General features: G+C 43.9%; 1 protein-coding gene across 1 annotated transcript in view; it reads left to right on the plus strand.

Annotated features, from left to right (window-relative positions):
- The window catches only part of MVB12B (multivesicular body subunit 12B), a 183,529-nt gene that overhangs the window by 35,714 nt on the left and 122,975 nt on the right, over positions 1-24,840 (plus strand). Inside the window, exon 3 of the mRNA XM_047701014.1 lies at positions 23,186-23,293. Within this exon, the coding sequence (XP_047556970.1) occupies positions 23,186-23,293 (108 nt within the window). The remainder of the gene's footprint in view (positions 1-23,185; positions 23,294-24,840) is intronic.

Raw genomic sequence — 24,840 nt, forward strand, 5'->3', positions numbered from 1 at the left:
CAGTTTAAAGAGTACCTTGTTTTTTAAAAAGATTTATTTATTTTAGAAGGTGAGAGAGAGACAGTGGTGTGGGAGTGGGGGACAGTCAGAGGAAGAGTGAGAGAGTCTGAAGCAGACTCTGCACTGAACCCAGAGCCCAACTTGGGGCTTGATCTCATGACCCTGAGATCACAACCTGAAACCAAGAGTCAGGTGTTTAACAGACTGTGCCAACAGGTGCCCCCGAAGAGTTCTTTGTATATTTTAAATACAAGTCCTTTGTTAGATATATGTTTTACAAATATCTTCTCCCAGTTTAGCTTGATTTTCATTATCTTAACAGTATATTTGAGAAGCTAATGTCTGATGAAGTCAAGCTTCTTAATTTTTTTCTTTTATAGCTAGGGCTTTTTGTAGAACATTAAAGAGATCTTTGTCAAACTAAGGTCAAGATTTTTCTCTATAATCCCTTCTAGAAATTTTTTATTTTTAGCTCTTACATATAGGTCAAACTTATGTGAAGTGAATTTTTATTTAGGGTATGATGCAGGGATCAAGGGTCATCTTTACATAAAGCTGTCAAATTATTCTAACATCCTTTCTTTAAAAGATTGTCCTTTCTTCATTGAGTTGCTTTGGCACCTTTGTCAAATAGCAAGTGATCATGTATGTATAGGTATTTTGCATGACTCTGTATTCTATTCCATTGGTATATATCTATGTGCTAAAGCTGCTCCCTTTGATCACCATAGCTTTATAATAATTTTTAAAATCAGCCAGTCCTCTAACTTTATTCTTTCCCAGCTCTTTTAGTCAGAATTCTGACTCCTTTGAATTTTAATATAAATTTTTAGAATCAGCATGTCTGTTTCTGTAGAAAAAGCCTGGTGGGATTTTTGTTTGGGGTTGTATTAAATGTATGGACCCACTTGGATAGAATGAATATCTTAACAATATTGAACCTTCAGATTTATTAATATGACATATCCCTTCCTTTATTTAAGTCCTCTTTATTTTCTCTCATGAGTTGTTTTTAGTTTTCAGTGTAGAAATCATGCAGGTCTTTTGAAAAATCTGTCCTTCAGAATTTCATACTTGGATGCTAATGTAAATGGCATTTATTTTCATTTTAATTTCATTTTAGTTTATAGAAATACAATAGATTTTTGTTTATTGACCTGGTATTCTGCAACTTTGATTAGTTCTGGTAGCTTTTTTGAATAGTCCTCAAAATCTTTCTACATAAACAGTCCTGTTGTCTGTGAAGAAAAACAATTTTACTTCCTTCTATCAATCTGTATGCCCTTTTATTCATTTCTGCCTTACTGAACTGTCTAGAACTTCCAGTATAAAATGAGTTGACATGGTGAAGGCAGACACACTTGCCTCCTTCCAGATCTCAGGGGACCAGCATTCAGTGTTTCACCACTTAAATGTAGTGTTCGCTGTAGACTTTTTGTAGATACTGTTCCATAGGCTTAGGAAATAGTCCTTCAGACAGTTTTTATCATACATGGCTGTTGAATTTTGTCAAATGCTTTATCTACATCTATTAAGATGTTCATGTGGTTTTTCCTTTTTAATCTTTTAATATGGTGAAATATACTGATTAATTTTTGGATGTCAAACCAAACTTACATTTTTGGGGATAAACCCCAAATGGACATAATACATTGTCCTTTTAATATATTGCTTGATTCAATTTCCTGAATTGTGTTAGAACATTTTATATATATATATATGCATGAGAAATATTGCTTGGTCTGCCATTTTCTTTTCTTATGTCTTTGTGTGGTTTTGGTATGAGGGTGATGCTGGTCTCATATAATGAGTTGGGAAATATTCCTTCCTCATATATTTTCTGGAATATTTAACATAGGATTGGCATTATTTCTCCTTTAAATGTTTGTGGAATTTACCAGTGAAGTTATCTGGCTTGGTCATGAAAAGGTTTTATGAGCTCAAGTTTCTAAATAAATATACTGCTATTTACGCTTTGGTAAATTGTATGAAGGAATTTTTCCATTTAACTTAAGTTTTCCAATGTCTGGGCATAAAGTTGCTCATAATATTTCTTTATTGTCTTTTTTAATATCTTTAAGATCCATAAGATGTCTTCTCTTTCATTCCCTATAATGGCAGTTGGTCTCATCTCTCTTTTTTCTTGCTCAGGCTGTCTAGAATTTTATCAATTTTATTAAAGATCCAGCTTTTGGTTTTATTGATTTTCTCTATTTTTTTTCTTTTCTATTTTATTTTTTTCTCTTTATTACTTTCTTCTGCTTACTCTGGATTTAATGTTCCTTTTTTTAAGGTGAAAGTTATAGTCATTGATTTGAGACCTTTCATCATTTTTGTATAGACATTTTTAGTGCTATGCATTTCCCTCTAAACCCTGCATTAGCTGCATCCCTCAAATTTTGATATGTTGTTTTAAATTTTAATTCCATTCATGATACTGTCTTAATTTACCTTTTGGTTTCTTTTTTGAACCATGGGTTAGTTAGATATGTGTTGTCTCACTTCCACGCATCGGGTTCTCTGCTCAGCAGGGAGCCTGCTTCCCCCTCTCTCTCTGCCTGCCTCTCTGCCTACTTATGATCTCTATCAAATAAATAAATAAAATCTTAAAAAAAAAAGAAATAGGAAAAATCATTAGAGATTTATTTCTAATGAAAGCCCTAGGCCCAAATTATTTTAAGGTAGCATTCCCTAAAATTATCAAGGAACAATAATTCCCACATCCTGAAAACTATCTTAAAGCTTTAAGAAAGGAGAGGAAGCTTCTCATTTTGTTTTATAGAGCGAATTTAATTGATAATATTGCTATTGTGCATGGTACTGTTTTTCCCATTGTTTTAGTTAAATGATTATTAGTTTTGGTTTGCATATTTTGTATAAAGGAAAACTAACTTTTAAAAAATACATTTATCTTGGGGCGCCTGGGTGGCTCAGTGGGTAAGCCTTTGCCTTCGGCTCAGGTCATGATCTCAGGCTCCTGGGATCAAGCCCTGCATCGGGCTCTCTGCTCAGCAGGAAGCCTGCTTCCCCCGCCTCTCTGCCTGCCTCTCTGCCTACTTGTGATCTCTCTGTCAAATAAATAAATAAAATCTTAAAAAAAAAAATTTATCTTACAAATCTCATTGAATTCTTTTATTGTTTCTGATTTCCCCTTCTGTCCCTTGGCCGTTCCATGACCCTTTGGACCGTGGTTCAAATGGATGACAAGTTTGTAAGGTTTTTGTAGTAAAAAGTTACATGATTGCGGATTCCACTGTGTTTTTGGAGAGGGGCAGGTGAGAGGGGCTGAGTTTAAGAAGGGGGTTGGTCCGCTGACTGAGCAGCTCTCTGTTAAGTGCATCTTTGCTCTCCTTTGTTAAGGTCTGCTAGGTTGTCTCCCACAGGTCTCCCTAGCTTGATTCTGATCTCCAGCCTTCCGTCTGTGATCGCCAATGGAAACTTTCTTTTTCTTTTTTTATTTTTTTTTTAAAGATTTTATTTATTTGACAGACAGAGTTCACAAGTAGGCAGAGAGGCAGGCGGAGAAAGGAGAAAGCAGGCTCCCCGCTAGCAGAGAGCCCGATGCAGGGCTCGATCCCTGGACCCCGGGATCATGACCCAAGCTGAAGGCAGAGGCTTTAACCCACTGAGCCACCCAGGCGCCCCGCCAATGGAAACTTTCTACAAGATCAGATTACAGTCCTGCTCAGAATGGTTCTCCAGTTCTGTTTCTAGATTCAGAGGCCAATCCATTGTTTTACTTAAATACCTGGCATCTAAAGCTGAGTTAAGTGTTCATCCTATGGATGGACTTCCCTGAAATCTAAGAACCTTTTTTTTTTTTCATTTGCCCAGTCACTACCTTTCTAGCCCCCATCCTGCCTATCAGCTCTGTGTAGCTCTTCTCATGGGCTATCCCCGTTTTTGCCTGTTGCCCTTGTGCCTGCACACTGTGCCGCTCCCTGGAGAATTATCTTCCAGCTCTATGTGTTTTGGTAACGTCTTTACTGTCCTCTCTTGCAGCTCCTACCTCTCTAATTGTAGGGGCCACCTGTGTGCCCTCTCCCTGGGTCCTGAGGCCCCTGGAGGCTGTGGAACAGTGTCTTTCATGGGGCTGTACCTCCAGGAGCCCCGTAGAGTGCCTGGGTGTGTACGGACCCCACCAGGCATGCAAAGAACATGTACGGAATCAAATTAGTTGGCTCCTTTGTTCTGCCTTTCCGTGCCTGGGATATTGGATACCACCATCCAGCTAAGTTATGTTTGTGTTAAACATGAACTGAAATGCAATTACAGCCGGCAGTGTGGTTTGAGAGCTGAGTCACAGAGTAAATAAGAAGGGTGACTTAGTCTCAAGTGCCAGTTCATCTCCTCTGCCTTCCTTTCTCCTGTCACTGGGTGTGATGCATGAGCAGCACGGGTTCAAGTGTCCTCCCTTTTGCCCCATTGCTTTAACTTTTCCCATCCTCCTGGTCTTGTTGGGTCTCTTCCAAGGGCCCCTTTGTGAACACTGGCCGGAAGCTTGGGGCCAGGCCTTGGAGTCCAAGGTGTTTGGCTCCAATGGGAGGCTGTCCTATCCACGACTGGTGGTCTCTGCCGAGAGCTGGGGTTAGAGGAGGCGCCGTGCAGACTGGCCTCCTTCCTCAAGGTCTGAGGAAGCCATGTGGAGTCCCTGGATTTTCTGCAGATCCCAGGATTGCTAGTTTTTGCTGTTTTCTCGACCCTATCCTGCTAGAGCCCCAGCTAAGGCAAAAACAGTGCTGTTTATCAAAGACATGGCCTCCTTATCTTAGACCCGTTTTGGTTTTTGTGGCTTTATTAAATCGTACTCAGAAATTGTGTCTTGTCATTGGACTTCCCTTGAGGTCATTTCAGTTGCGTGAAGAGAAAAACTTCCTTCGTATCCATAAGAAGGCACTTAGATATCTTGCAGTCTCAAGGTGGGGGTCTGCAGAATCTTTCAGACCAGTGCAGTTGCTTGTTAATGAGCATTTTTGTGGTCTCCCGAAATCGACTGACATGCTCCTTTAGATAAGCCCCCCTCCCAGATTCAGAGGAGGTATCCTGAAACTTCAGAGGAGGTATCCTGAAACTTCAGAGGAGGTATCCTGAAACTTCAGAGATGGAACAGAAGAGAAGGGGAAGCGGTCATTGACTAGTAGATATTTAGTGAGCCCCCACGCACTACACATCCTGTGCTGGGCACTGGGAATCGTCAGTGTCAGATGTGGTCCCCGCCTGCAGGCAATTACAGACGTGAGCCCAAGGGAGGAAGTGCGCATCCTTGGGAAGCCTCCTTCCTTCCTGAGAGTAATCCTCCTGGGGGAGTTCTCATATCCCAGAAACAGATGCAGCCCCCCCCCCCCAGCATTGCCTCCTTTGCCTTACCGGCCCCTCCAGCTGCTTCCTGAACAATCCTTTCCCATCCCCCTCGACCTGCCTCTCCTCTTCTTCATTATCTCCGCTCACCACTTGCTTCCAAATCATCTAACTTGATGGCTTTTTCCTAATTCTTACTCTTCTTGATCTCATCTCAGCTTTGGACACTGTTGGCCAGTTCCTTCCTTCCTGAACATATCCATTTTCTGAATGTAGAACTAACACATGCTCCCTGTAGACAATTTGGAAGAGAGAAAATGCGAGGGAGAAAAAAAGTGGCTCATAATTCTACCGCTCAGAGGAACAATGCTCATAACATTTTGAGGTGTATCCTTTAACTTTTTCTGTGTGGGTGGGTGGGTGTTTCACCAATAATGGGATCCTGTTGTATATTCTTATTTTGCTGTCTATATAATATTCTTATTATTGCATTGTAGGTTTTTATTATTTCAGTATTTTCTTAGGTCATTATATATTCTTCCAGAGCCCTTTTTCTTGAAGCACTCTTATCCCTGAAATGTGATTTCACCTGCTTTCTACCTTGTTCTTCCATTTCCCCTTCCTGTGTAGTCTCTGCGACACTGTAACATCCCCAGCTTGTGTCCCAGGCTCCTTCACGGTGTATCCTCTTCAGGCCTGGGTCCAGCCCCCAGGAGCTGAGCCGCCTCCCCATGCGGACACCCTGTGGTCAGGCCGTTGTCCTTAGCCAGACCCACATTTCCATCTGCCTGCCACACTAGTCCACGTATGACAGCTGGGACGCTCAGCCTGCCTACTCCCAAACTGAATGGTCTTCTGTTCCCTTACACTGCCTGCCCAGCCCCCAGCTCATGACCGCCCCTGCTCCCAACCATTCTACCAGGGAGAGGCCAGACTCTTCCTGGGCAACCCCCACCTCCCCAAGCAGGTTCTTGGAATTCAACCCCCATGTCATCTTTCACTCCATCCTTTTCTGTCTGCCAAGGCCAGCCCTCACTATTCACGTCCTGGCTGGCCTCTTCAAGGGACTCTAGTCCCACTCTTGTCAGCTCCAGAGATCCTTCTTGAACTTTTTCCTACCTCCTGTACCTGCTCTGCTTCCCCAGGTTCTGGCTCCTCCTACCATGGCTCCTCGGGTCATCCCACCTGAAGCTGCCTTGGCCTTACTTCTTCCTTTTTCTACCCCACCCCCTCCCTGTACCCTGATGTGCTTCCTTGTTCTTCTGAACACTTACCTCCATTATAGTACTAAGGTCACTCTCCTTCCCTTCCAGTAACTCCGAACACCCCTGCTAGGTCTGTCTCTGTGCTAGCTGTTTCCATAGACCAGGAAGCTCCTATTATAATCTTACTTTACAAAAAGAGAACAAAGCCTCAGGGAGCTCCAGCGCCCTTCTTGAGATCACACAACAGGTGTGGATGAGCAGAGATTAACCCGGGTCTCCTGCGTGCACACACGGGCCCCTCACCGCTGATTCAGCTTGTCTGCTGGCCCTCCTCCAGGGAAGTGACTGTGTCTTCCTCACGTTAGTATATGCTGAGGAGCGTGCCGCAGTGCCTTGTGGATCTAAGTGCTTGGTAGATACCTGCTGCAAAAGAGTAAAGACCTGCGGCCCAAAGAGATGAGTTGCGTGTACAGGTAGAGGCCTCCGTTTCAGGCCAGGTCAGCCTGTTTCTGCTACATGAGCATCAATATTTACCACTGATTAAGGGATTACTGTGTTCCAGGTGATGGGCAGAGCACTTTGTTTGTACTCTTTTAAGTTTTACTACAACTGTATGAGATTGAGTCTGCTGTTTTCATTTACAGAGACACCAGCTGAGGCTCAGAGAGTTTGAGGAACTCAGCAAAGGTCACACAGCCACCAAGTAGTGAAGCCACGATTTGAGCTCACATCCCTCTGTCCTGTACCCAAGCCCATGTTCTTGACTGCTGCCTTCTGCTTTCCTAGCCCAGGAGAATAGGGATTGGGCGGTGTGAGGCATAGGCTGTTACCCCAGAGTCCCAAGAGAAAAGGACTTGGAGATACTGTGCCACAGTTAGCAGAGACAGACAGGGTGGTCTTCAGGAAGAGCCTTGTGAGCAGTTCCTCTTTTCTTCTCTCTTCTAACCTTCGTTCAGCAGCTGCCTCCATAATAATTCTCTCTTAATCTCCGGATCCTGTGGTAGAGAGGATTAATGAACCCTGCCCCCTTTTTTTTTTTAATTAAAAATATCTTCATGACATTTAAAAAATTATAAAAGCTCATTTCAGAAAATCCAAATCATATAGAATTACATGAACTGAAGAGTGAAAATATTACCTTTCCTTTCTTCTAGTCTTATGCATACTATTAACAATATCCTTCTAGACTTGTTTTTTTCTTTTTGCAAAAAAATTGTATTTTTAATTAAATAAGGGATACAAAAATCTTATTTTAAAAAAACCAAATAATAGAGCCAAGTCTCAAGTTATTATCACGCCCCTAATATCTATTAGCCACTGTCCTGTTTGCTCTTTTTCTTCCTTTTCCCTCAGCACTTCCGTGTTTAAATGACTTACAGAACTATGTCATTGTAACTCGACTTTTCAATATAAAGTAGATCATTCAATAAGCTCTTGCTTTCTTTTTCCCAAATGATGCACATGCCAGTTAGATCTTTCTAGACTCCTGTGTATGGGACTAACACATTCCTGCTCCCTGGTGTGTGGTATTCTATGCAGACCGAATGGACTTAAACCAGCATTCTCCTGGTGCTCAGCATGTGGTTTTCTTCCCATTTTTCACTGGACAGAACCACAGAGCACACCCCCACCTTATTTGGGTTGCCAGATTTAACAAATAAAAATAATAGGATGCCCAACTTAATCTGAAAATCTTGAACATTTTTTGAAATTTGAAAAAGATTACTCATTGTTCATCCAAAATTCAAATTTCACCAGGTGCCTGTGTTTTCTCTGGCAAGTTTCCTCCTTGTGAATGTTTGCAAGTATTTGAAGTCCCCACTCATTTGTTTCTTAAGGGATCTACAACCTGATCTTTTAAATTAAAAATTGTATTACCAAGGGCACCTTGGTAAGGGCTCAGTTGGTTAAGCGTCCTGACTCTTGATTTTGGCACAGGTCATGATCTCAGAATCGTGAGATCAACCCCCGAATTGGGCTCCATACTCAGCATAGAGTCTGCTTGAGTCTCTCTCTCCCCTTCACCCTCTGCCCCTCCCCCTGCTCTCTCTCTCACTAAATAAATAAAACCTTGAAAAAAATCAAAATAAAAACTGTATTATCAAGTATTTCATATACAGTTGTCCTTGAACATGGGGGATAAGGGTGCCAACCGCTCCCCCACAATTGAAAATCCCTATATAAATGCCGATTCCATAAAAACTTCACTACTTTTTTTAAAAGATTTTATTTATTTATTAGACAGAGAGGCAGGCAGAGAGAGAGGAGGAGGCAGGCTCCCTGCTGAGCAGAGAGCCCGATGTGGGGCTCGATCCCAGGACCCTGAGATCATGACCTGAGCTGAAGGCAGAGGCTTTAACCCACTGAACCACCCAGGTGTCCCCAAAACTTAACTACTAATAGCCTACTGTGACCAGGAGATTTACAGATAACATAGTCAATTAACACCTTTTTTTATTTTATGTATTACATCCTGTATTCTTGCAATAAAATAAGATAGAGAAAAGAAAATGTTAATTAGGAAAACATAAGAAAAAGAAAATAACATTTACAGTACCGTACTATATTTATCACAAAAAAATTGGCAAGGAAGTGGATCCCCGTGTTGTTGAAGGTTCAAGTGTATATAAGGAAAACATAGAGAATAATGTAACAAATTTCCATTTAACCACCATGCAGCTTTTTCAGATATTAATATTTCACTAGGCTTATATGAAATTTTTTTTCAAGAAGAGAGAAAACATTATTGCTGCCTGTGCCCCCTCCAGGCCATGCTTCCTCCTTTACCCAGAGTAACTACTGACTTTGGTGTTTATCACTCTGGCACATTCCTCTGTTTTCAAACTTTGTACAGATGATATTCATATGGAGTCTGTCATCATACTGTACATATTTTTCAACTTGCTTTTTGCTAAGCATAATTTTTGAGATTTATCCCTGCTGACACAACAGCTCCAGTTCATGTACTTCATATTTCCAAGGTTGTTATCAAAATCTGTTGCATGAATAGACTATAACGTATTTATTCATCCTTCTGCTGATAAAGATTTGGGTCATTTCTAATAATTTACTTTTATAAACACTTACAAACAATACCTTCACATCTTTATGCTAAGAATTTCTCTAGAGAACAATTTCGGAGTGGAATTGCTGGGTCATTTTCACCTTACTAAATTCATTTTCATCTTACTAAATGCCGTGAATGTGTTCTCCAAAGTGGCTGTACCACTTTGTGCCCCAATTTTTGGCGGATATTTGCAGTTTGGTCAGTGATTTGACTTAACGATAGAACGTCATTTTTAATTAGCATTTCCTAGAAGGTTGAACATTTTCTCCCATGGCTTTTACATATTGTATGTCATTTTTTCTTTTGGATTATTTCTTTTTCTCATTGAGTTGTAGGAGTTCTTTATTTATTTTGGAAATTAATCCACTGCCTGTTAATGCATTGCTCAGAGTCTGAGGCTTGTCTTTTTATTGTCTTTAGTGTCCTTTGTAGAACCAAAGTTTTATATTTTAGAGTAGTAAAATTCGTCCATCTTCTCTTTTATGGACTTTTTTCTACACGTGTATCTATTTCTTTAATAATTTCCTCCATTAACATCATAAAGATTTTTTTACATTTTTTTCTGAAATGTTTTCAAGTTTACTTTTCACTTTTAGTCTTTAATCCACCCGGAATTTGTTTTTATGGGAGCTAGAGCTCTAATTCAGTTTTTTGTTTCACAGTGACGCGCAGATGTCTGAGTGGTATTGATTGAACAGTTCCTGCTTGACCACTGCTCTGCCGTCCACAGCTCTGTCCCAGACTGTCTGTGACGGAGAGGAGCCTTCCTCTGTATGGGTACCAGCTAGCCCCAAGGAAACCTGCTGCTCTTCTCCCTGGGGTCTGCAGAGATCCAGGGCCATGTCCCCAAGCCATCCTTCATGATGACCAGGAAAGGACAGAACATTCCCGATTTGATGTAGCCAAGTGCCCTGCCCACACTTACATCCCATTTTCCAGCTCCTGGCCTCACGGGTCTCCAGGAACCGATTTCGCTTTGTGTCTGCCTTTCCCCATCAGCAGGTGCAGAAGCAGGCCTCCTGATTTCTGGGGGTATCACCAGGGACCTTTGCTTTCTTCCGCCCTACCCAGCCTCAGGCACCAGCCCTCTCCATGCCTGCTGGAGTCACAGCAGCTGTGCAGCAGGTAGAATGAAGAAAGGTGTCTGTGGAGCCCCTTGTGGGCCAGCTTCAATCTTTGTGCAGTTTCTCACCATATACTCCTTTCCTTCTTCATTCAGCCAGTTGGGAAATAAGTGATGGTGTCCTACCAGCAGGGCCTGGGGCTGGACACTCTGGAAAAGACCCTACTGAATGACTAGGATCCTACTTCAAGGAGCAGAAATAATAATAATAAGGTGCTAATATTTTTTTGAGTGTACACCACGTGCCGGGTCTTATGCCAAGAGCTTTAAAGAGAATAGCTTTATGGAAATATCACTCCCATAACCATGAAATTCACCCTTTGCCAGTGAACAATTCCGTGGTTTTCAATGTGTTCACAGAGCTGTGCAGCCTTCCCCACTATGTAGTTCTAGAATATTTTCATCACCCCAAAAAGAATCCTTAAACCCCTGGCCACCACCAGGGTACTTTCAGACTCTGCGGATTTGCCTTTTCTGGACATTTCGCATAAAGGGTGTGATAAGATGTGCCTTTTGGTGACCGTCTTCTTTCACTTAGCGCAATGCTGTCAGGGACCCCTGTGGTGCATCAGCCCCTTGTCACAGCTGGAAGAGATCCCACGATACGGATGTACCACCTTCCATTTATTCATCAGGTGGGGTGCATTTGGGTTGTTGCCTCTTTGGGGCAATTATGAAGAATGCTGCTTACGCCTGGGATTGGAATTGTTGGATCCGCTGATAACTCTGTGTTAAACATTTGGAGAAATTGCCAGACCATTTCTGAAACTGTTGCTCCCCATTACCATCCCGCCAGCAGCGGACATGGGTTTCTGATTCCACATCCTTGTCTGCACGCGCTGTTGTCTATCTTCTCGAGAATAGTCATCGCAGCAGGTAGGAAGTGGTATCGCATCACGACTGCGTACTTTCTGTGTGCTTTCTGGCCTTTAACCATCACAAAGAATCCCGTGAGTTAGGCATTATTATGATTTTCATTTTTCGATGAGGTTCAGAAAGGAAAAATATGACTTCTGGGAAACCATGGCATGTAAGTGGCAAAGCCAGGTCTTGAACTCCCATCTACCTGACTTTAAAAATCTGAGTTCTTCCCTTTGTCTCTGGTTTTCTCCATCCTAGAGGTTTCATGCAAGAAGCCAAAGGACACGGAAGATCCTGGAAGAAGAGCGTGTGCTTCTGGCTGGCGTCATCAGGAAGGCTTGGCAGGGGGAGAGTTCCTCCAGCCGGGCGCGAAGTGATGAGAGCGTTCCACACAGAGAGGTTCCAGAGGGAACCCAAAGAGCAAAGCCAGGGAGGCAGGGAATCACAGAGACCGAGGGAGATGGAACAGTCTCCGGGACAGGGGCGTGCACCCGTTTCTTTTGCTAAGAAACATTAGACATTTCAGCTGAAAATCTATGGTGACTTGAGCTGTCAGTTCAGGATACAGAAGGATAAAATAATGCAAATGAAATCAGAACCAAACAACAACCAAAGGATTTCTGGCCTCGTCATCAGTCAGATGGCTCTTTTCATGTTAGGGTTTTAGAAAGCGTTTTGGGCATACCTCCTGTTAGGGATTCGGAAGAGAGGTGACCAGCTCCCTGTCTCCACACGGTGCCCCAACTGCTCTGATTAAGAGTTGAAATGGCTTCACGGTTGGCCACTGTCTGACCTGGGCTGAGTGTCTGTGTTTCCGCAGTGGGTGATCTCACACATCAAGAGGCCTTTGAACTTCATTATTCACAGCGCTGGCCAGATATTTCCTTTGGAATGTCTGCAGAGTTTCCTGGCCCTTTTGATCACTTTGTGTCTGCCAGATACATCTTTGCATTGTGGGTGGGCTCCCTTAGAACACCAGGCATACATGGGGTGACCAGTCTCGTAGTTAGCCTGGTGGTCAGCTGTGGCATCTTTCGAGAACCTCTCCTTGAGCAGGGAGTACACAGTGCTGACAAGGAAGAATGGCTGACCATTTTAAGGACTTCCCATGCAGCCCCTCTCTGGGCAGCTCTGAGGAGGAGCTGATCTCACAGTGTTTCTCAAGTTGAAATCCCGTAGATCATTATTTCTCACCCCATCAAATGAAGTCTTGTAGATGGTTGTTTTTCTTAGTATAAAAGCTACAGAGAGTCAAAAGAAACAAACTTGCAGTTATAAAACACAGTAGTCATGGGGCGCGTGGTAGCTCAGGTCATGATCCCAGGGTCCTGGGATCGAGCCCTGCATCGGGCTCTCTGCTCAGCGGGGAGCCTGCTTCCTCCTCTCTCTCTCTGCCTGCCTCTCTGCCTACCTGTGATCTCTGTCTGTCAAATAAATAAAGAACTACACTTACCTCGGGGATCATTTCACAGTATCAACAAAAGTCGAATCACTGTGTTATACACCTGAAGCGTAATACAACATTGTGTGTTGATTACACTTCAATTAAGAAAGAGAACACCAAAAAATACCCATGATCTCAACTGCTCAGAGCCAAACAGTGGTTAACGCTTGGCTTTACATTTGTCTAGATCATTCGACTATAATGTAGATTATTTTTAAGAAACGAAATATGAGATTGTACTATCTAAACCATTTTGTGACTTAGTCTTCCCCCTGAACTTCCCATGTACCTAGATACGTGTCTTCCACATTGTTTCCTGCTGCAGAGTCTGCCACTGTAAGGATGTTCTCTAATCATTAGAAATTCATCGTTCCCTTCTTTTGCCTTTAAACACTGTGCCCCAAGGGACGTATAGATAATACTCCTCCCATGTAACCAGACTCTGGTGACGGAGCCCCGCTTTTTGTCCTCTTAACCCATCAGCCTGGTTTCCACCTATCTTCACGTTAGCTGTCCCCTTGCCCTGCAAGGCTGTATCTCCAGATCTCATAAGACGGTTTCTTCTTGTCCCCCAGGTGTCAGCACTGAGGCATTTCGTCAGAGATGGCCTCCCTGGAAGTACCTTATTTTATTTTATGCAAGCCACTTATTCCTCTCTAAAATTATCTTACATATTTGTTTATGTGTTTACTGTGTGTCTTCCCCCATCGACAAGACTGCGACCCTGTGGGGCTGGTGACTGAGTCTGTCTTGTTCGACTGTCTGTTGTCTGCCCTGTGATCAGAGCCGGGCGCCCAGAAGTTCAGTATGAATGAACAGATGGCAGCCGTCCTCTCGTGTCCCCATCCCATCACTGCTTGGGCTCTCGGCCCAGGAGTGGAATTCCTGGGTCACAGGCATGTCTGTATTTTTTTAAAAGATTTATTTATTTATTTGAGAGAGAGAGAGTGAGCGCGGGGTGGGGAACACGTAAAGAGGAGAGAGAGAATCCAAAGCAAACTCGCTGATGAGTGCAGAGCCCAACCAGGCCTCCATCCCGTGACCCTGAGATCCTGACCTGAGCTGGAACCAAGACCTGGGCGCTTAACCGGCTGAGCCAGCACAATCCCAGGCACGTCTGTTTTTTAAGGCCCGTGATATGCAGCACTAAATGAATCTCATCTGAAGTTATACCCCTTAATACTCCAGCAGCAGTCAGGGCACCTGACTCCCCCAGAGCCTGTCTGGATGATTGTGTCTTTCCCCTTTAAAGTGTGTCTTTGTTAGTTTGATAGAGAAAGTGGCATCTTGGCTATTGGCACTTTAATTTAATCATTACCCACATGCAACATATTTTCATGTTCGTTGGCCGTTCGTCTTGCTTCTGTGAACTGCTGGTTCACAGCCACAGTCCATTCCTTGACTGGACCGTTCATCTGTCCCCGATGCTTTATGAGAACTGCGTGTTTATGTTCTCTCATATGCTTCTTGGTAGGAAGATCCCCCTCCCACACTTAATATATCATGGACATAATTATAAATATACTTCATCTTTTTTAAGAACTGAATAACTGTTCTTTTGCATAGGCATAGCCACAATCAATTGAGCCAAGACCCTTTTGTTCCTCAGTTTCCTCACCTATAAAATCAAGAGTAACTGATGATGATTTGCCGTGGCTCCTAGTATTGTGTCAACGTGTTACTTACACTGCTGACTTAGAGAGGCTCCTGGCGCTTAGAGTGTACACAGCGGGTGTTAGCTACTAGTCCCTGCAGTACGTGCCGCACTGGGGCAGACTGCACAAGAGGTTGTCTGCGAGGGTGCTGTGGCATCAGACTCCAGTTCTCCCCCCAACCCCCCAGGGGGCCGAGTCACGTGTTGGCCCTCCAGCGAACCAGAAGCCCTGTCTCTCGCTGAGGTCTGCTTGCTCTGACTTTTCTTGGTTTCTGTGGACTCCTGTCCTGGTTCCTCCTCCATTTCCCCACCCTCCGTCTCAGGCCGGTGAGCTCCAGGACCTCTGTGTCTCGCAGGCAAAGGAATGTGGTGAAAACACAGGGCCTTGCCTGAATGCAGAGGAGTATAAAGTGGTAGAAGTCCTGTGGTTGGTTCTGTAGGGCTGGGGGCTACCACTCATAGGACCCTCCCCCCACCCAGGGAGTAACTCTTCATGGACTCTAGCAGTAGAGAAAGCAGAATCCACCGTGCACACAGCTGTGGACATTGTCACACTCTGGGGAATGCACCACATTGTGGTTCTGTTGCACCTGTAGGAATGCCCCTGATCATGGGGGTTTCCCTAAAAGGAATAATATATTCCCATATGCTCTTCCATGATATATTTTTCCAGCTCTCCAATTTTTTTTAAATTCACTTTTCTTTTAACAAAGTGATACATTTACAGTTAAAAAAAAAAAAATCAAAGAGTACTGGGACACCTGGGTGGCTCAGGTGGTTAAGCGTCTGATTCTTGATCTCAGCTCAGGTCTTAATCTCGGGGTGGTGAGTTCAAGCCCCATGTTGGACTCCACACTGGGTATGGAGTCTACTTTAAAAAAAAAAAATCAAAGAGTACCAAAAGGCTTATAAGACCATCTCTTCCTTTTCCACTTCCTAGAGGTTGTCACTTTCAACTCTTAGATTTCCTCATTTCTGGCTCTTTCTCTCCTTGTTTCTGAATAATTTGAGTAAACTGCTTACTTCTCAATTTACCTATCCTACACATTTAGTTTTCTTATAATCTCCCCCACCAGGCAGCATCACAATTTTTGGTAAATGGGTTGTCAGTGTTTACATATGAGAAGGCCAACAGGGAGGACCTTTTCTTTCTCATACAACCTTTCCACTTTCTTGGAATCAGTCATTGACTTGTTTCTTTCATTTGCTTAATTGTCTATGTGTCTGTTGATTTTTATATTCGAATTTTTAAATTTTCTTTTTAAAATTTTTCCCAGTTATATTGTATTGTGTTGTGTTGTGTTGTATTGTATTTCCAGTATAGCTCACATGCAGTGTTACATCAGTTTCAGGTGTATAACATGTATGTGATTCAGCACTTCCATGCATCACCAGGTGCCCACCACAGGTGCCCTCCTTAATCCCCATCACCTGTTTCACCTGCCCCCCCACCTGCCCTCTGGGAACCATCAGTTTGTTCTCTATACTTAAGAGTCTGTTTCTTGGTTTGCCTCTCTTTTTTTCCTTTGCTCATTTGTTTTGTTTCTTAAATTCCACATATGAGTGAAATTATATGGTATTTGTCTTTCTCTGACATATTATGCTTAACATAACACTCTCTAGCTCCATCCATTTCGTTGCAAATGGCAGGATTTCATTCTTGTTGATGGCTGAATAATATATAGAGATATAGATATTTGATATATATATCAATAATTTGATATATACACTATCAAAATTTGATATATACACTATCAAAAATTTGATATAAACACTAATTTGAAATGGATATATATAGATATATATATTTGGATAGAAATGGATATATATAGAAATGGATATAGATATAGATATTTGATATATATTTGATATAGATATTTGATATATATTTGATATTTGATATATTTGATATAGATATTTGACATCTATATTAAATATTTGATATAGCTATTTGACATCTAATATTTGATATAGCTATTTGACATCTATATCAAATATTTGATATAGATATTTGATATCTATATCAAATATTTGATAGATATTTGATATAGATATCAAATAAATATATATGATATATTTATTTTGATATTTTATATCAATATATTTATATCAATCAATTTATATCAATATTTATCATTTGATATATTTATCATATATGATAATATTTATCATAATATTTATCATAATATTTATATCAATATATTTATTTTGATATCTGATATTTTGATTATTATGATATAATATTTATATATGATATATATGATATTTATATATGATAAATATATAATAAATGATATATATCAAAAATATTTGATATATATCAAATATCTATATATAGATATTTGATATCTATATCAAAATATATACATTTCAAATTAGTGTTTTTGTGTTTGGGGGGTAAATACGCAGTAGTGGGATTACCGGGTCATAGGGTAGTTCTATTTCTAACTTTTTGAGGAACCTCCATACTAAGTGCCTTTTGATTTTTACATTTACATTTAAAATTTTTTTTAAAAAACCTTAAGTTAATTAATAAGTTATGTTTTCAAACAGCTTTACACCTGTGTTTTTAGTTTTCTAAATGCTCCAGTACCTCTGTCACACACCCATCTGTATTTCTTCCCAGGGCTTAAGTACAATTCCAACAACTCTCCTGTCTCTTCCTCCCTCGGATGGCCCGCCATGACCTTCTCTTCTTTTCCTCGTGTTGTATCTAGGCCCTGGCATACTGCTACCCTCTCTTCACCGTCCTGTGCAGGATCTGTTTCCTGGGGTTCGTAGTTTCCTCTTCATTGATTTCATCCCCAGTTTTGCTGATGCATTTTCCAGTAGGTTCCCAAGAAAGGCCCGATGGGCGATTAATTTCTTAACTCCTTGCACATCCGCAAGGGTCTTTATTCTGCCCTCACGATTAATTGGTTTAGGAAGAGAATTCCAGAATTCCCCAGAATTTTTTTTTTAAGATCTTATTGATTCCCGGGAGAAATAGAGAGAGACCGATCACTAGCAAGCTAGGGGAGGGACAGAAGCAGACTCCACCCTAAGCAGGAAGCAGTGCGGGGCTCCCTCCCTGGACTCCAGGATCAGGACCAGAAGAGAGGGCAGAGGCTCCATCAGCTGAGGCCTCCAGGCACCCCTCCCCCAGAATTTTACAGATGTTTTTCCTCTTACTTAGCGTCAGAGAAGTCTGATGCCTTCTGATTTGCATTCCTTTGTATGTGACCTGTCACTTCTCTCTGGAAGTTTTAAAAATGCTTTATTTCTCCGAAATTTGGTGGGATTCTCTCTTGATTAGCTTTGAGACTTTTTCATTCCCTGTGCTAGGACCTCCAAGGCCTCTTTAGTAGGTACACTCACCTTCTCCTCTGTTTTTTTATTTCTTTTTCTGGAGATTGCATTAGTTGGACGTTGTCCTGATAGTTTTTTCTTTCCTATATAGCTTATCTCATCTTTGTATTTTACTTTCTAAAAGAGTTCCTCAATGTTCCCCTCCAGTATTTTTTAAAAATTTTCATTTTATCTATAACATTTTTACTTCTAGGCTCTTTATATTATTCTTAAATTGATCCTTTGAATTTTTTCACAAATTCAAAGTGCACTTGTTTGGTGCACTTGAATTTTTTCACAAATTCAAAGCCACCACTTGTTTGGTGGCTGCAGTTACATGCATTATGGGCTTGGTCGTTTGTCCCTTAACTTTGTTTCCTCATGCTATCTGTGCTACCTTCAAGTGCCCGTTCTGGTGTGGACCCTATCTTTCATATTGGAGACTTACCCCAGCACCTGGTGATCCTTTGTTGTCCATTTATATTTAAGAGGGAGACACTAGTCGGTGTGGTTGGAGGGCCAGGAGTGGGGCTGGAGCCTGTGGGCTAGTGGGTGGCTCCCAGGGTGAGGGAGCTGGGAAGCAGCTTTTGTAGCAGGAGACCTTGGAGCCTGGGTGTGCTGATCCGCTCTCTGGTAGTCTTTAGTGACTCCAGAGACAAATCCTTCCATATCCAGCGTTTAGGAGATACCCCTGGCTGCTGAGGTGCCGGCAGCAGGAAGGAGGATAAGCCTGGTGGTAGCAGGTGGGGGTAGGGGAGGGGGAGGGCCCACCATTCAGTGTGCGTGGTTACCCCCCTGTTTTCAGTCTGGAATCTTCTTCCTGGTGTTCTGGAGCCCTGAGCCTTACTGGTTCCATTTCTGGAGAAAATGCACCTGAAGTGGGGGGTGGGGATCTGGGAGTGTAACTGCTGTGTTTCTAGACCTTGTTCAGATCTTCCTGTTCCAGCTGGAAACTCACACACACACACACACACACACACAACCCACGACCCCCACCCTCACCCCAACGGAATCTGGTGGCTCTGGGGCCCAGGGGTTGGGGGGACAGATCATTAGCTCCTCCCGGGCCTAAGATGTCACCCCCTCCACTCGCTAAAACCCAGCCTTTCACCATCCACGTCTCCAGGCAGTTGTTGGCATCTCTCTGGCATCACACTCTTCTCTTGCTCTTTATTTTGGGGGCTCATACCTTCCGCACACGACTGTCATTTGAGACACATATTGGCAGAGAAGGGAGACAAACCCATGCATTCAGTCTGTCACTGCCCACCGACTCCTCCCCAGAAGCAAGGCCCCAGGGAGATGCTGGGAAGACGGTGGGCATGCGAGAGTGAGTGTGTGTAAGAGAGAAGCATGAGTGTGTGTGCGTGTGAGTGTGTAATAAGAGTGTGTTTGAAGCTGTGGGGTGTGTGCTTGTGTGCGCATGTGTGCGTGTGAAGCCCCGTAACAGATCCTCTGGAGGCACCGTGGCAGCACTGGACATGCTCCAGTGATTTGGGGAGCAGGGCAGGGTACCAGCAAGATGACCAGAAGACTAAGGGACCTCCTTGTCGAAATGGGTGTGTGGCCTCACAGAGCGGGGATTCTGAAGGGGATACACTCAGCTCAAGGGATTAGATTCTGGAAACTTCCTTTTAAAATGTTCGATTACCAGGATGCCTGGATGTCTCAGTCAGTTAAGCATCTGACTCTTGATTTTGGCTCAGGTCATGATCTCAGGGTCGTCAGATCAAGCCCCGTGTTGGTCTCTGTGCTCAGTGTGGCGTCTGCTTGTCCCTCAGTTTCTGCTCCTTCCCTCCCCACCCCTCTCTCTCAAATAAATAAAAAAATAAAATCTTTTAAAAAATTTTTTTAGATTACCTTACTTGGGGCACTATCAAGGTGTACAGCTTTTCACAGTTTGCTCCTGATTTAATGGCCGAATCTTTCATTCCTTCAACAAGTTTTGATCGAGCCCATATGTATCAGGCACTGTGCTTACTGAAGGGAAAAGATAAGGAATTTTCCTTGTGAAGCTTCTAGTCCAGGGGCAGGATAGCAGGGGGCAGGTAAACGTTCATTGCACATGCATATAATTTGTGTTTGAAAACCAGATAATATTCCAGAGTTGGAGAAGGACTCCCAGAGGACCAGCTGAACCCCAGTGTGACAGTTTAGGACTTTTTGAATCTTGATGTAGCATGACATCATTTTGAAGGTTTGGTTTGAATAGATGTCTTCATTTCTAGTTCAGACACGTGATCCGGGCTTTGTGGGTGCTCCCTGGAGTCCACTAAGGTAGATGTTTTGTGCGTACATCATCCCTAACCAAAGTGCCCCCAGGAGGAAGGGCTTTCTTCAGCCACCAGGTGTCAAGTTCAAGTCTACCTCTTAATTTTATGGGCTGTGCTACACTTAGAGCACCACTTCCTGCAGCCCTCGGCCCACCTCCCCGCGGCCTCTCCACCTCCCCGCGGCCTCTCCTATCCCGAGTCAGAGGCTGGCCTCAGGGGTCTCATGGTTAGAGTGGAGATGTGAATTTCTGCATGGAGGCCCGTGCAGGCACCTGCCTCATACACAGCTTAACTTGGAGATCATTAGCTCATCTAATTTGGGATGGGAAGAATTAAGATTAGTAATCACCTTTCTGTGACTGGGTGGGAAAGAAGTTTCTGGGTGTTCTGGGGAAGGCAAGGCTGGGAATGCCCGGCTTTGTTACACCAGGCCCACTTCTCTAGTGCTCCTGTTGATCTGGGACCCTGGCCTTCTCACTCCTTGCTCCAGTCCATCCCCTGTGTGGGTCCAGGCTTTGGGAAGCTCTGCGTTCTACACACACACACACACGCACACACACGCGTGCGCACGTGCGGGCACGAGGTTGTGCTTGCTCATGCTCTTTCTCACCACCCTCCTCACCTCCCCTCGGAGGTGAGCTTGGAGGGGGTTACACATTTCTACTTCACTGCAAATGAGTTGTGGCCTCAGGGCAAAGCCAGGCCCTTGGTGGTCCATTTTTAATGCTCCGCCAGTGCGAGCTGGAGGACTGCCACTGCCTGGGCCTCTGAGGAAGGGGCAGGCCCGCTGCGAGCTTTTTCTCTTTACACGCTTGCCCTGGCCTCTTTATCACAGTGAGGTGTCTTCTCATCCAGAAAAAAGAAAATTCAGGCAGTGGGGAAAGCGGAGGGAACCACCATTCTCAAGCCCTGGAAACAATAGTCTTGACCGAGGGCACACCTACCCCCCCAGTGGAATTCCCAGATATCCCGGAGAGCCCTTCTGAACTCCATTCCTTTTCTGGTGGGAGGTTAAAGACAGCTCTGTCTTCTGAGGTCCCAGCGTGGGATTCCACAGCCTTCCAGTGTTCTGCAGACTCTTTTTTTAAATTTATCAAAAATAAAATATTTATTATTAGAGAAACCATATAAGTTCCCTTATTTCTTTATTCCTGTAGTATCTTTTATTTTCACATCTTAAGGGCTCTGAAATTGGAATGCATCTTGAAATAGATCTGTACCTTTTGACATTCTGTTCTTTTTTCCTGAAGCGTTATTCTTGAAATCCATGGATGATTCCCAAATGACTGCAGCCTAAAATTGAGGAAGTACAGGAAAAGGACACCTGGGGAGACAAAAAAATCTTACAAAACTTGGAATCCACAGGAGAAAATCGACAAAGAGGATCCTTGGTGGCAGAGTTAGTGCCACTGCCTGAAATCTCATGTTTTCCAGGAAACTCGATGGAGGACATTTGTGGGGGAAAGTGCTGATGAGGCCTGATGCCATTCTGTGTCATGTCTTTCCGTGGGGGTGACATACTTGGAGCCAGTGGTCCCCGAGATTATCCCCATACCATTCCTCCTCCAGGTTTCAGGTCAAACATATTTGCAAATGTAGCATAAGGACCTTTCTTTTTCTAGTGCTGCATTTGCTAATTTACAATTGTTCGGTTTGGAGTGGGGGGAAAAAAGCATTTTTCTTTTGCCAGTTGGCCTTTGGGCCTCTCTGAGGCAGCCTCAGAGAACATGGCTATGGGGGCCCCGGGGATGTCCAGGCAGCGTCGCAGCCCAGCACACCCCCATCCTCTTGCACACGTGACAGCCCGAGGCCACTGGCGTGCTGTGGCGCATGTATATGGGCTGGGGCTCAATGGAGGCAGTTTCCATGCAAAGCATGGAGGTGCTTTCAGCAGTTTGTCAGATCAAGGATTGTATCCCAAATTCTAAACCTCAACAGGACAACCGGGGAGACGGCAGAGAGCAGAAACGGGGTGCTGCTCCCTCCATCTTCCTGGCTGTGTGCCCCCTGGGGGTGCCAGCGACAGACCCTGGGCCGGTAGTGCCATCCCATTGGGCTGCTGTGTGAGAAAGAAGAGTGTGCCTGACAGGCCGGGAAGAGAGCTGTCTGGAAGGAGATGGGGGCACTGCTGCCCTCGTCCAGCTATTTCTCTCTGCTCTCCGGTCTCCTTGCCCACTCTTAGCCCCAAAGCAGGGGCCTTCGTGCGAGGACCCCGCCCCCAGCCCAGTACACAGGTCCTTTAAGACTCAAATCAAGGCTGGCTTCATGCTTGGGTGCTCCTGAGAGGAACACTTCTCTAGCCGCGCACAGGAAAATGGTTTCTTAGTGAGACTATAAACAAGGAGCTGAGTCTTTTTTATTTTTCTATCATGAGACAGTTTCCGACCTTGAGTACCCCTCACAGAGCTTGTAGGGAGAAGACAAAGCGAGGAGCGAGTTTCCCTGGCACCCTGCCCCGGGTCCCCACCAGGGTCCCATGGAACAAGCACCCCGGCTGGCCCCAGGGTCCTGGAGCAGGCAGCTCCCCGAAGGCGGCTCCCCTCTCAGGTGGCATTTCACACCCCGTTGGACCTTTTTCTGCCCCCTCTCCCGTCCCCCGAGTAAGTGGTAATGAGCAACTTAATGTGCTGACTTCTCCAATCCCTCCTTGGTCCATTGCAACAAAAGTTGCTCTTTTCTCATTAGAACCGTTTTTGTCAGGGTGTCTTTAATCAACGGCTTCCCTGGGGACAATATTTTTAGAAGTTGTATTTTTCACACTCTCCCTTTTCCCCTTTCGGAAAGTCTCTTCCCAGGGTCTGGCGAAATGCACTAATGAGATGCCAGGAGAGTTCGGCCCAGTGTTAATTGGCGCAGGTACGGAGAAGCTTCCCGCGTCCACCTTCGGTCCCAGCCTGCCTTACCTGCACTCTTCTTCTGTCTCTCCGGTGCAGGTCGCACAGACAGCAGATGGTGTGGATGCTGACCTCTGGAAAGACGGCTTATTTAAATCCAAGGTTACCAGATACCTGTGTTTCACAAGATCATTTTCCAAAGAAAATGTAAGTCTAGCAGTGGCGTCCATTTGCTGCGTGAGCACAAGGCGTTTACTTGCCTGGTTGAAATTTCCTCTTTCTTTTTCTTTTTTTTCTTTCTTTCTTTCTTTTTTTTTTTTTTTTTTTTTTGTTGTGGTTTATTTTCCTTGCCATATTAATCTGTGGTTTTAGCGAACTGGGTAAAATCAGCAGCTTGCACTGTGTTTCATTTATTAACAGTATTATTAACCTCGTACTCCAGTGTACAGTGAATTCCATTAAAATGTGTTCTCAAAAGGGAACCAGGAAATTTCTCCCCCGGCCCTCATTTGCCTAGCCTTCCTGTAAGTCACAAATCACAGGGTGGTGTGGACGTGAGCATTTGCCGGCGTGGCTGGATTTAAAGCTGGCCAGCACGCAGAAGCAGAGCTGGAAGGATGCTCCATGATCCCTTCCTTCCCCAGACACGGCCTTGTTTCCAAAATGACTGAGTTTCTCCCTGAGTCTCTGTGACGTTTGACATTTCATTGTTTCTGCAGGTAGGTATCTGCACGTGTGCAGGTTTCTTTCAGTAGGCCGTTCTGAACTCTTGGGCCCATAAATTAGGACATTCTAAAGCTATCTATTGAGGCTTTTCCAACAGAATGTTTTCACGAGCGGCTTAGAAAAAAAGGGAAGTAGCTTTCATGAGGATTTGTACAGATTGACTGGGAAGGAGGCCTGTCCTAGGCACTCTGTGAATAAGCCTCTCCCATCCTCAGACAATCTTTTGGAAGTGTTAGCTCCTTTCCTGAGATCAGAGAGTTTTTGTGCTTGTCCAAGGTCACCTGTCTTCCCTAGCCCCAAACACGGAGCAGTCAGCTTTTCATTTTCAGGGGTGACATATTATTTTGGGCCTAAATGTTATTGGCGCTTTCTAATGCAAAAAAAAAAAAAAAAATGGCCGGAAGAATGTTTTTGTTAATTTATTTTTACAAATTTTATTATGCCGGTGATATATCCTCATGGTTTAAAAAGAAAACAAATTTTCAGACATCCTCATTCAGAAGTGTGAAAGGGGAACAGTAAGTTTTCGTCCCCATCACATATGACACAGCCCATGGTCCTATCCCAGGGCCCTTTTGTGGCCCGTCAGTGTTGTCTGGAGGAGACAGTCACGTGGTCCTCTGGCTTGCACTCTCTTCCGCCAGCCGTTCCTGTTGTTTACTGATAAGTCTTTGTTAGGAAAATTATTCCTAATGTATTCAGGACTGGGGGAGAAGTCATTGCTTTAATTTTCCCCCCTAATTATGAGAGTAATATATGCTTGCTATAAAGTACAGAGTTTCTAATGGGGCAGGGACAGTCCTCGCACTAAACACTAGAAATCCTTCTCATATAGGCGAGAAGGTGGCTGCTGAGCCTGTAATGAGCCTGAGCAGGTCCCTGGGGCTCATCGTGCAGCCCGAGGAGACGCTGAGGAACAGTCTGGAAGCCGGGTTGCCTTTCCAGCTGGGGGCTTGAGGAGTTAGGGGTAGTTCCCGCCCCGCCCCCCTCATTGCTCCATTCCTCCGCCCCTGCATCCATACCCACAC

This window comes from Lutra lutra, chromosome 13, assembly GCF_902655055.1.
Source record: "Lutra lutra chromosome 13, mLutLut1.2, whole genome shotgun sequence".
Taxonomy (NCBI): domain Eukaryota; kingdom Metazoa; phylum Chordata; class Mammalia; order Carnivora; family Mustelidae; genus Lutra; species Lutra lutra.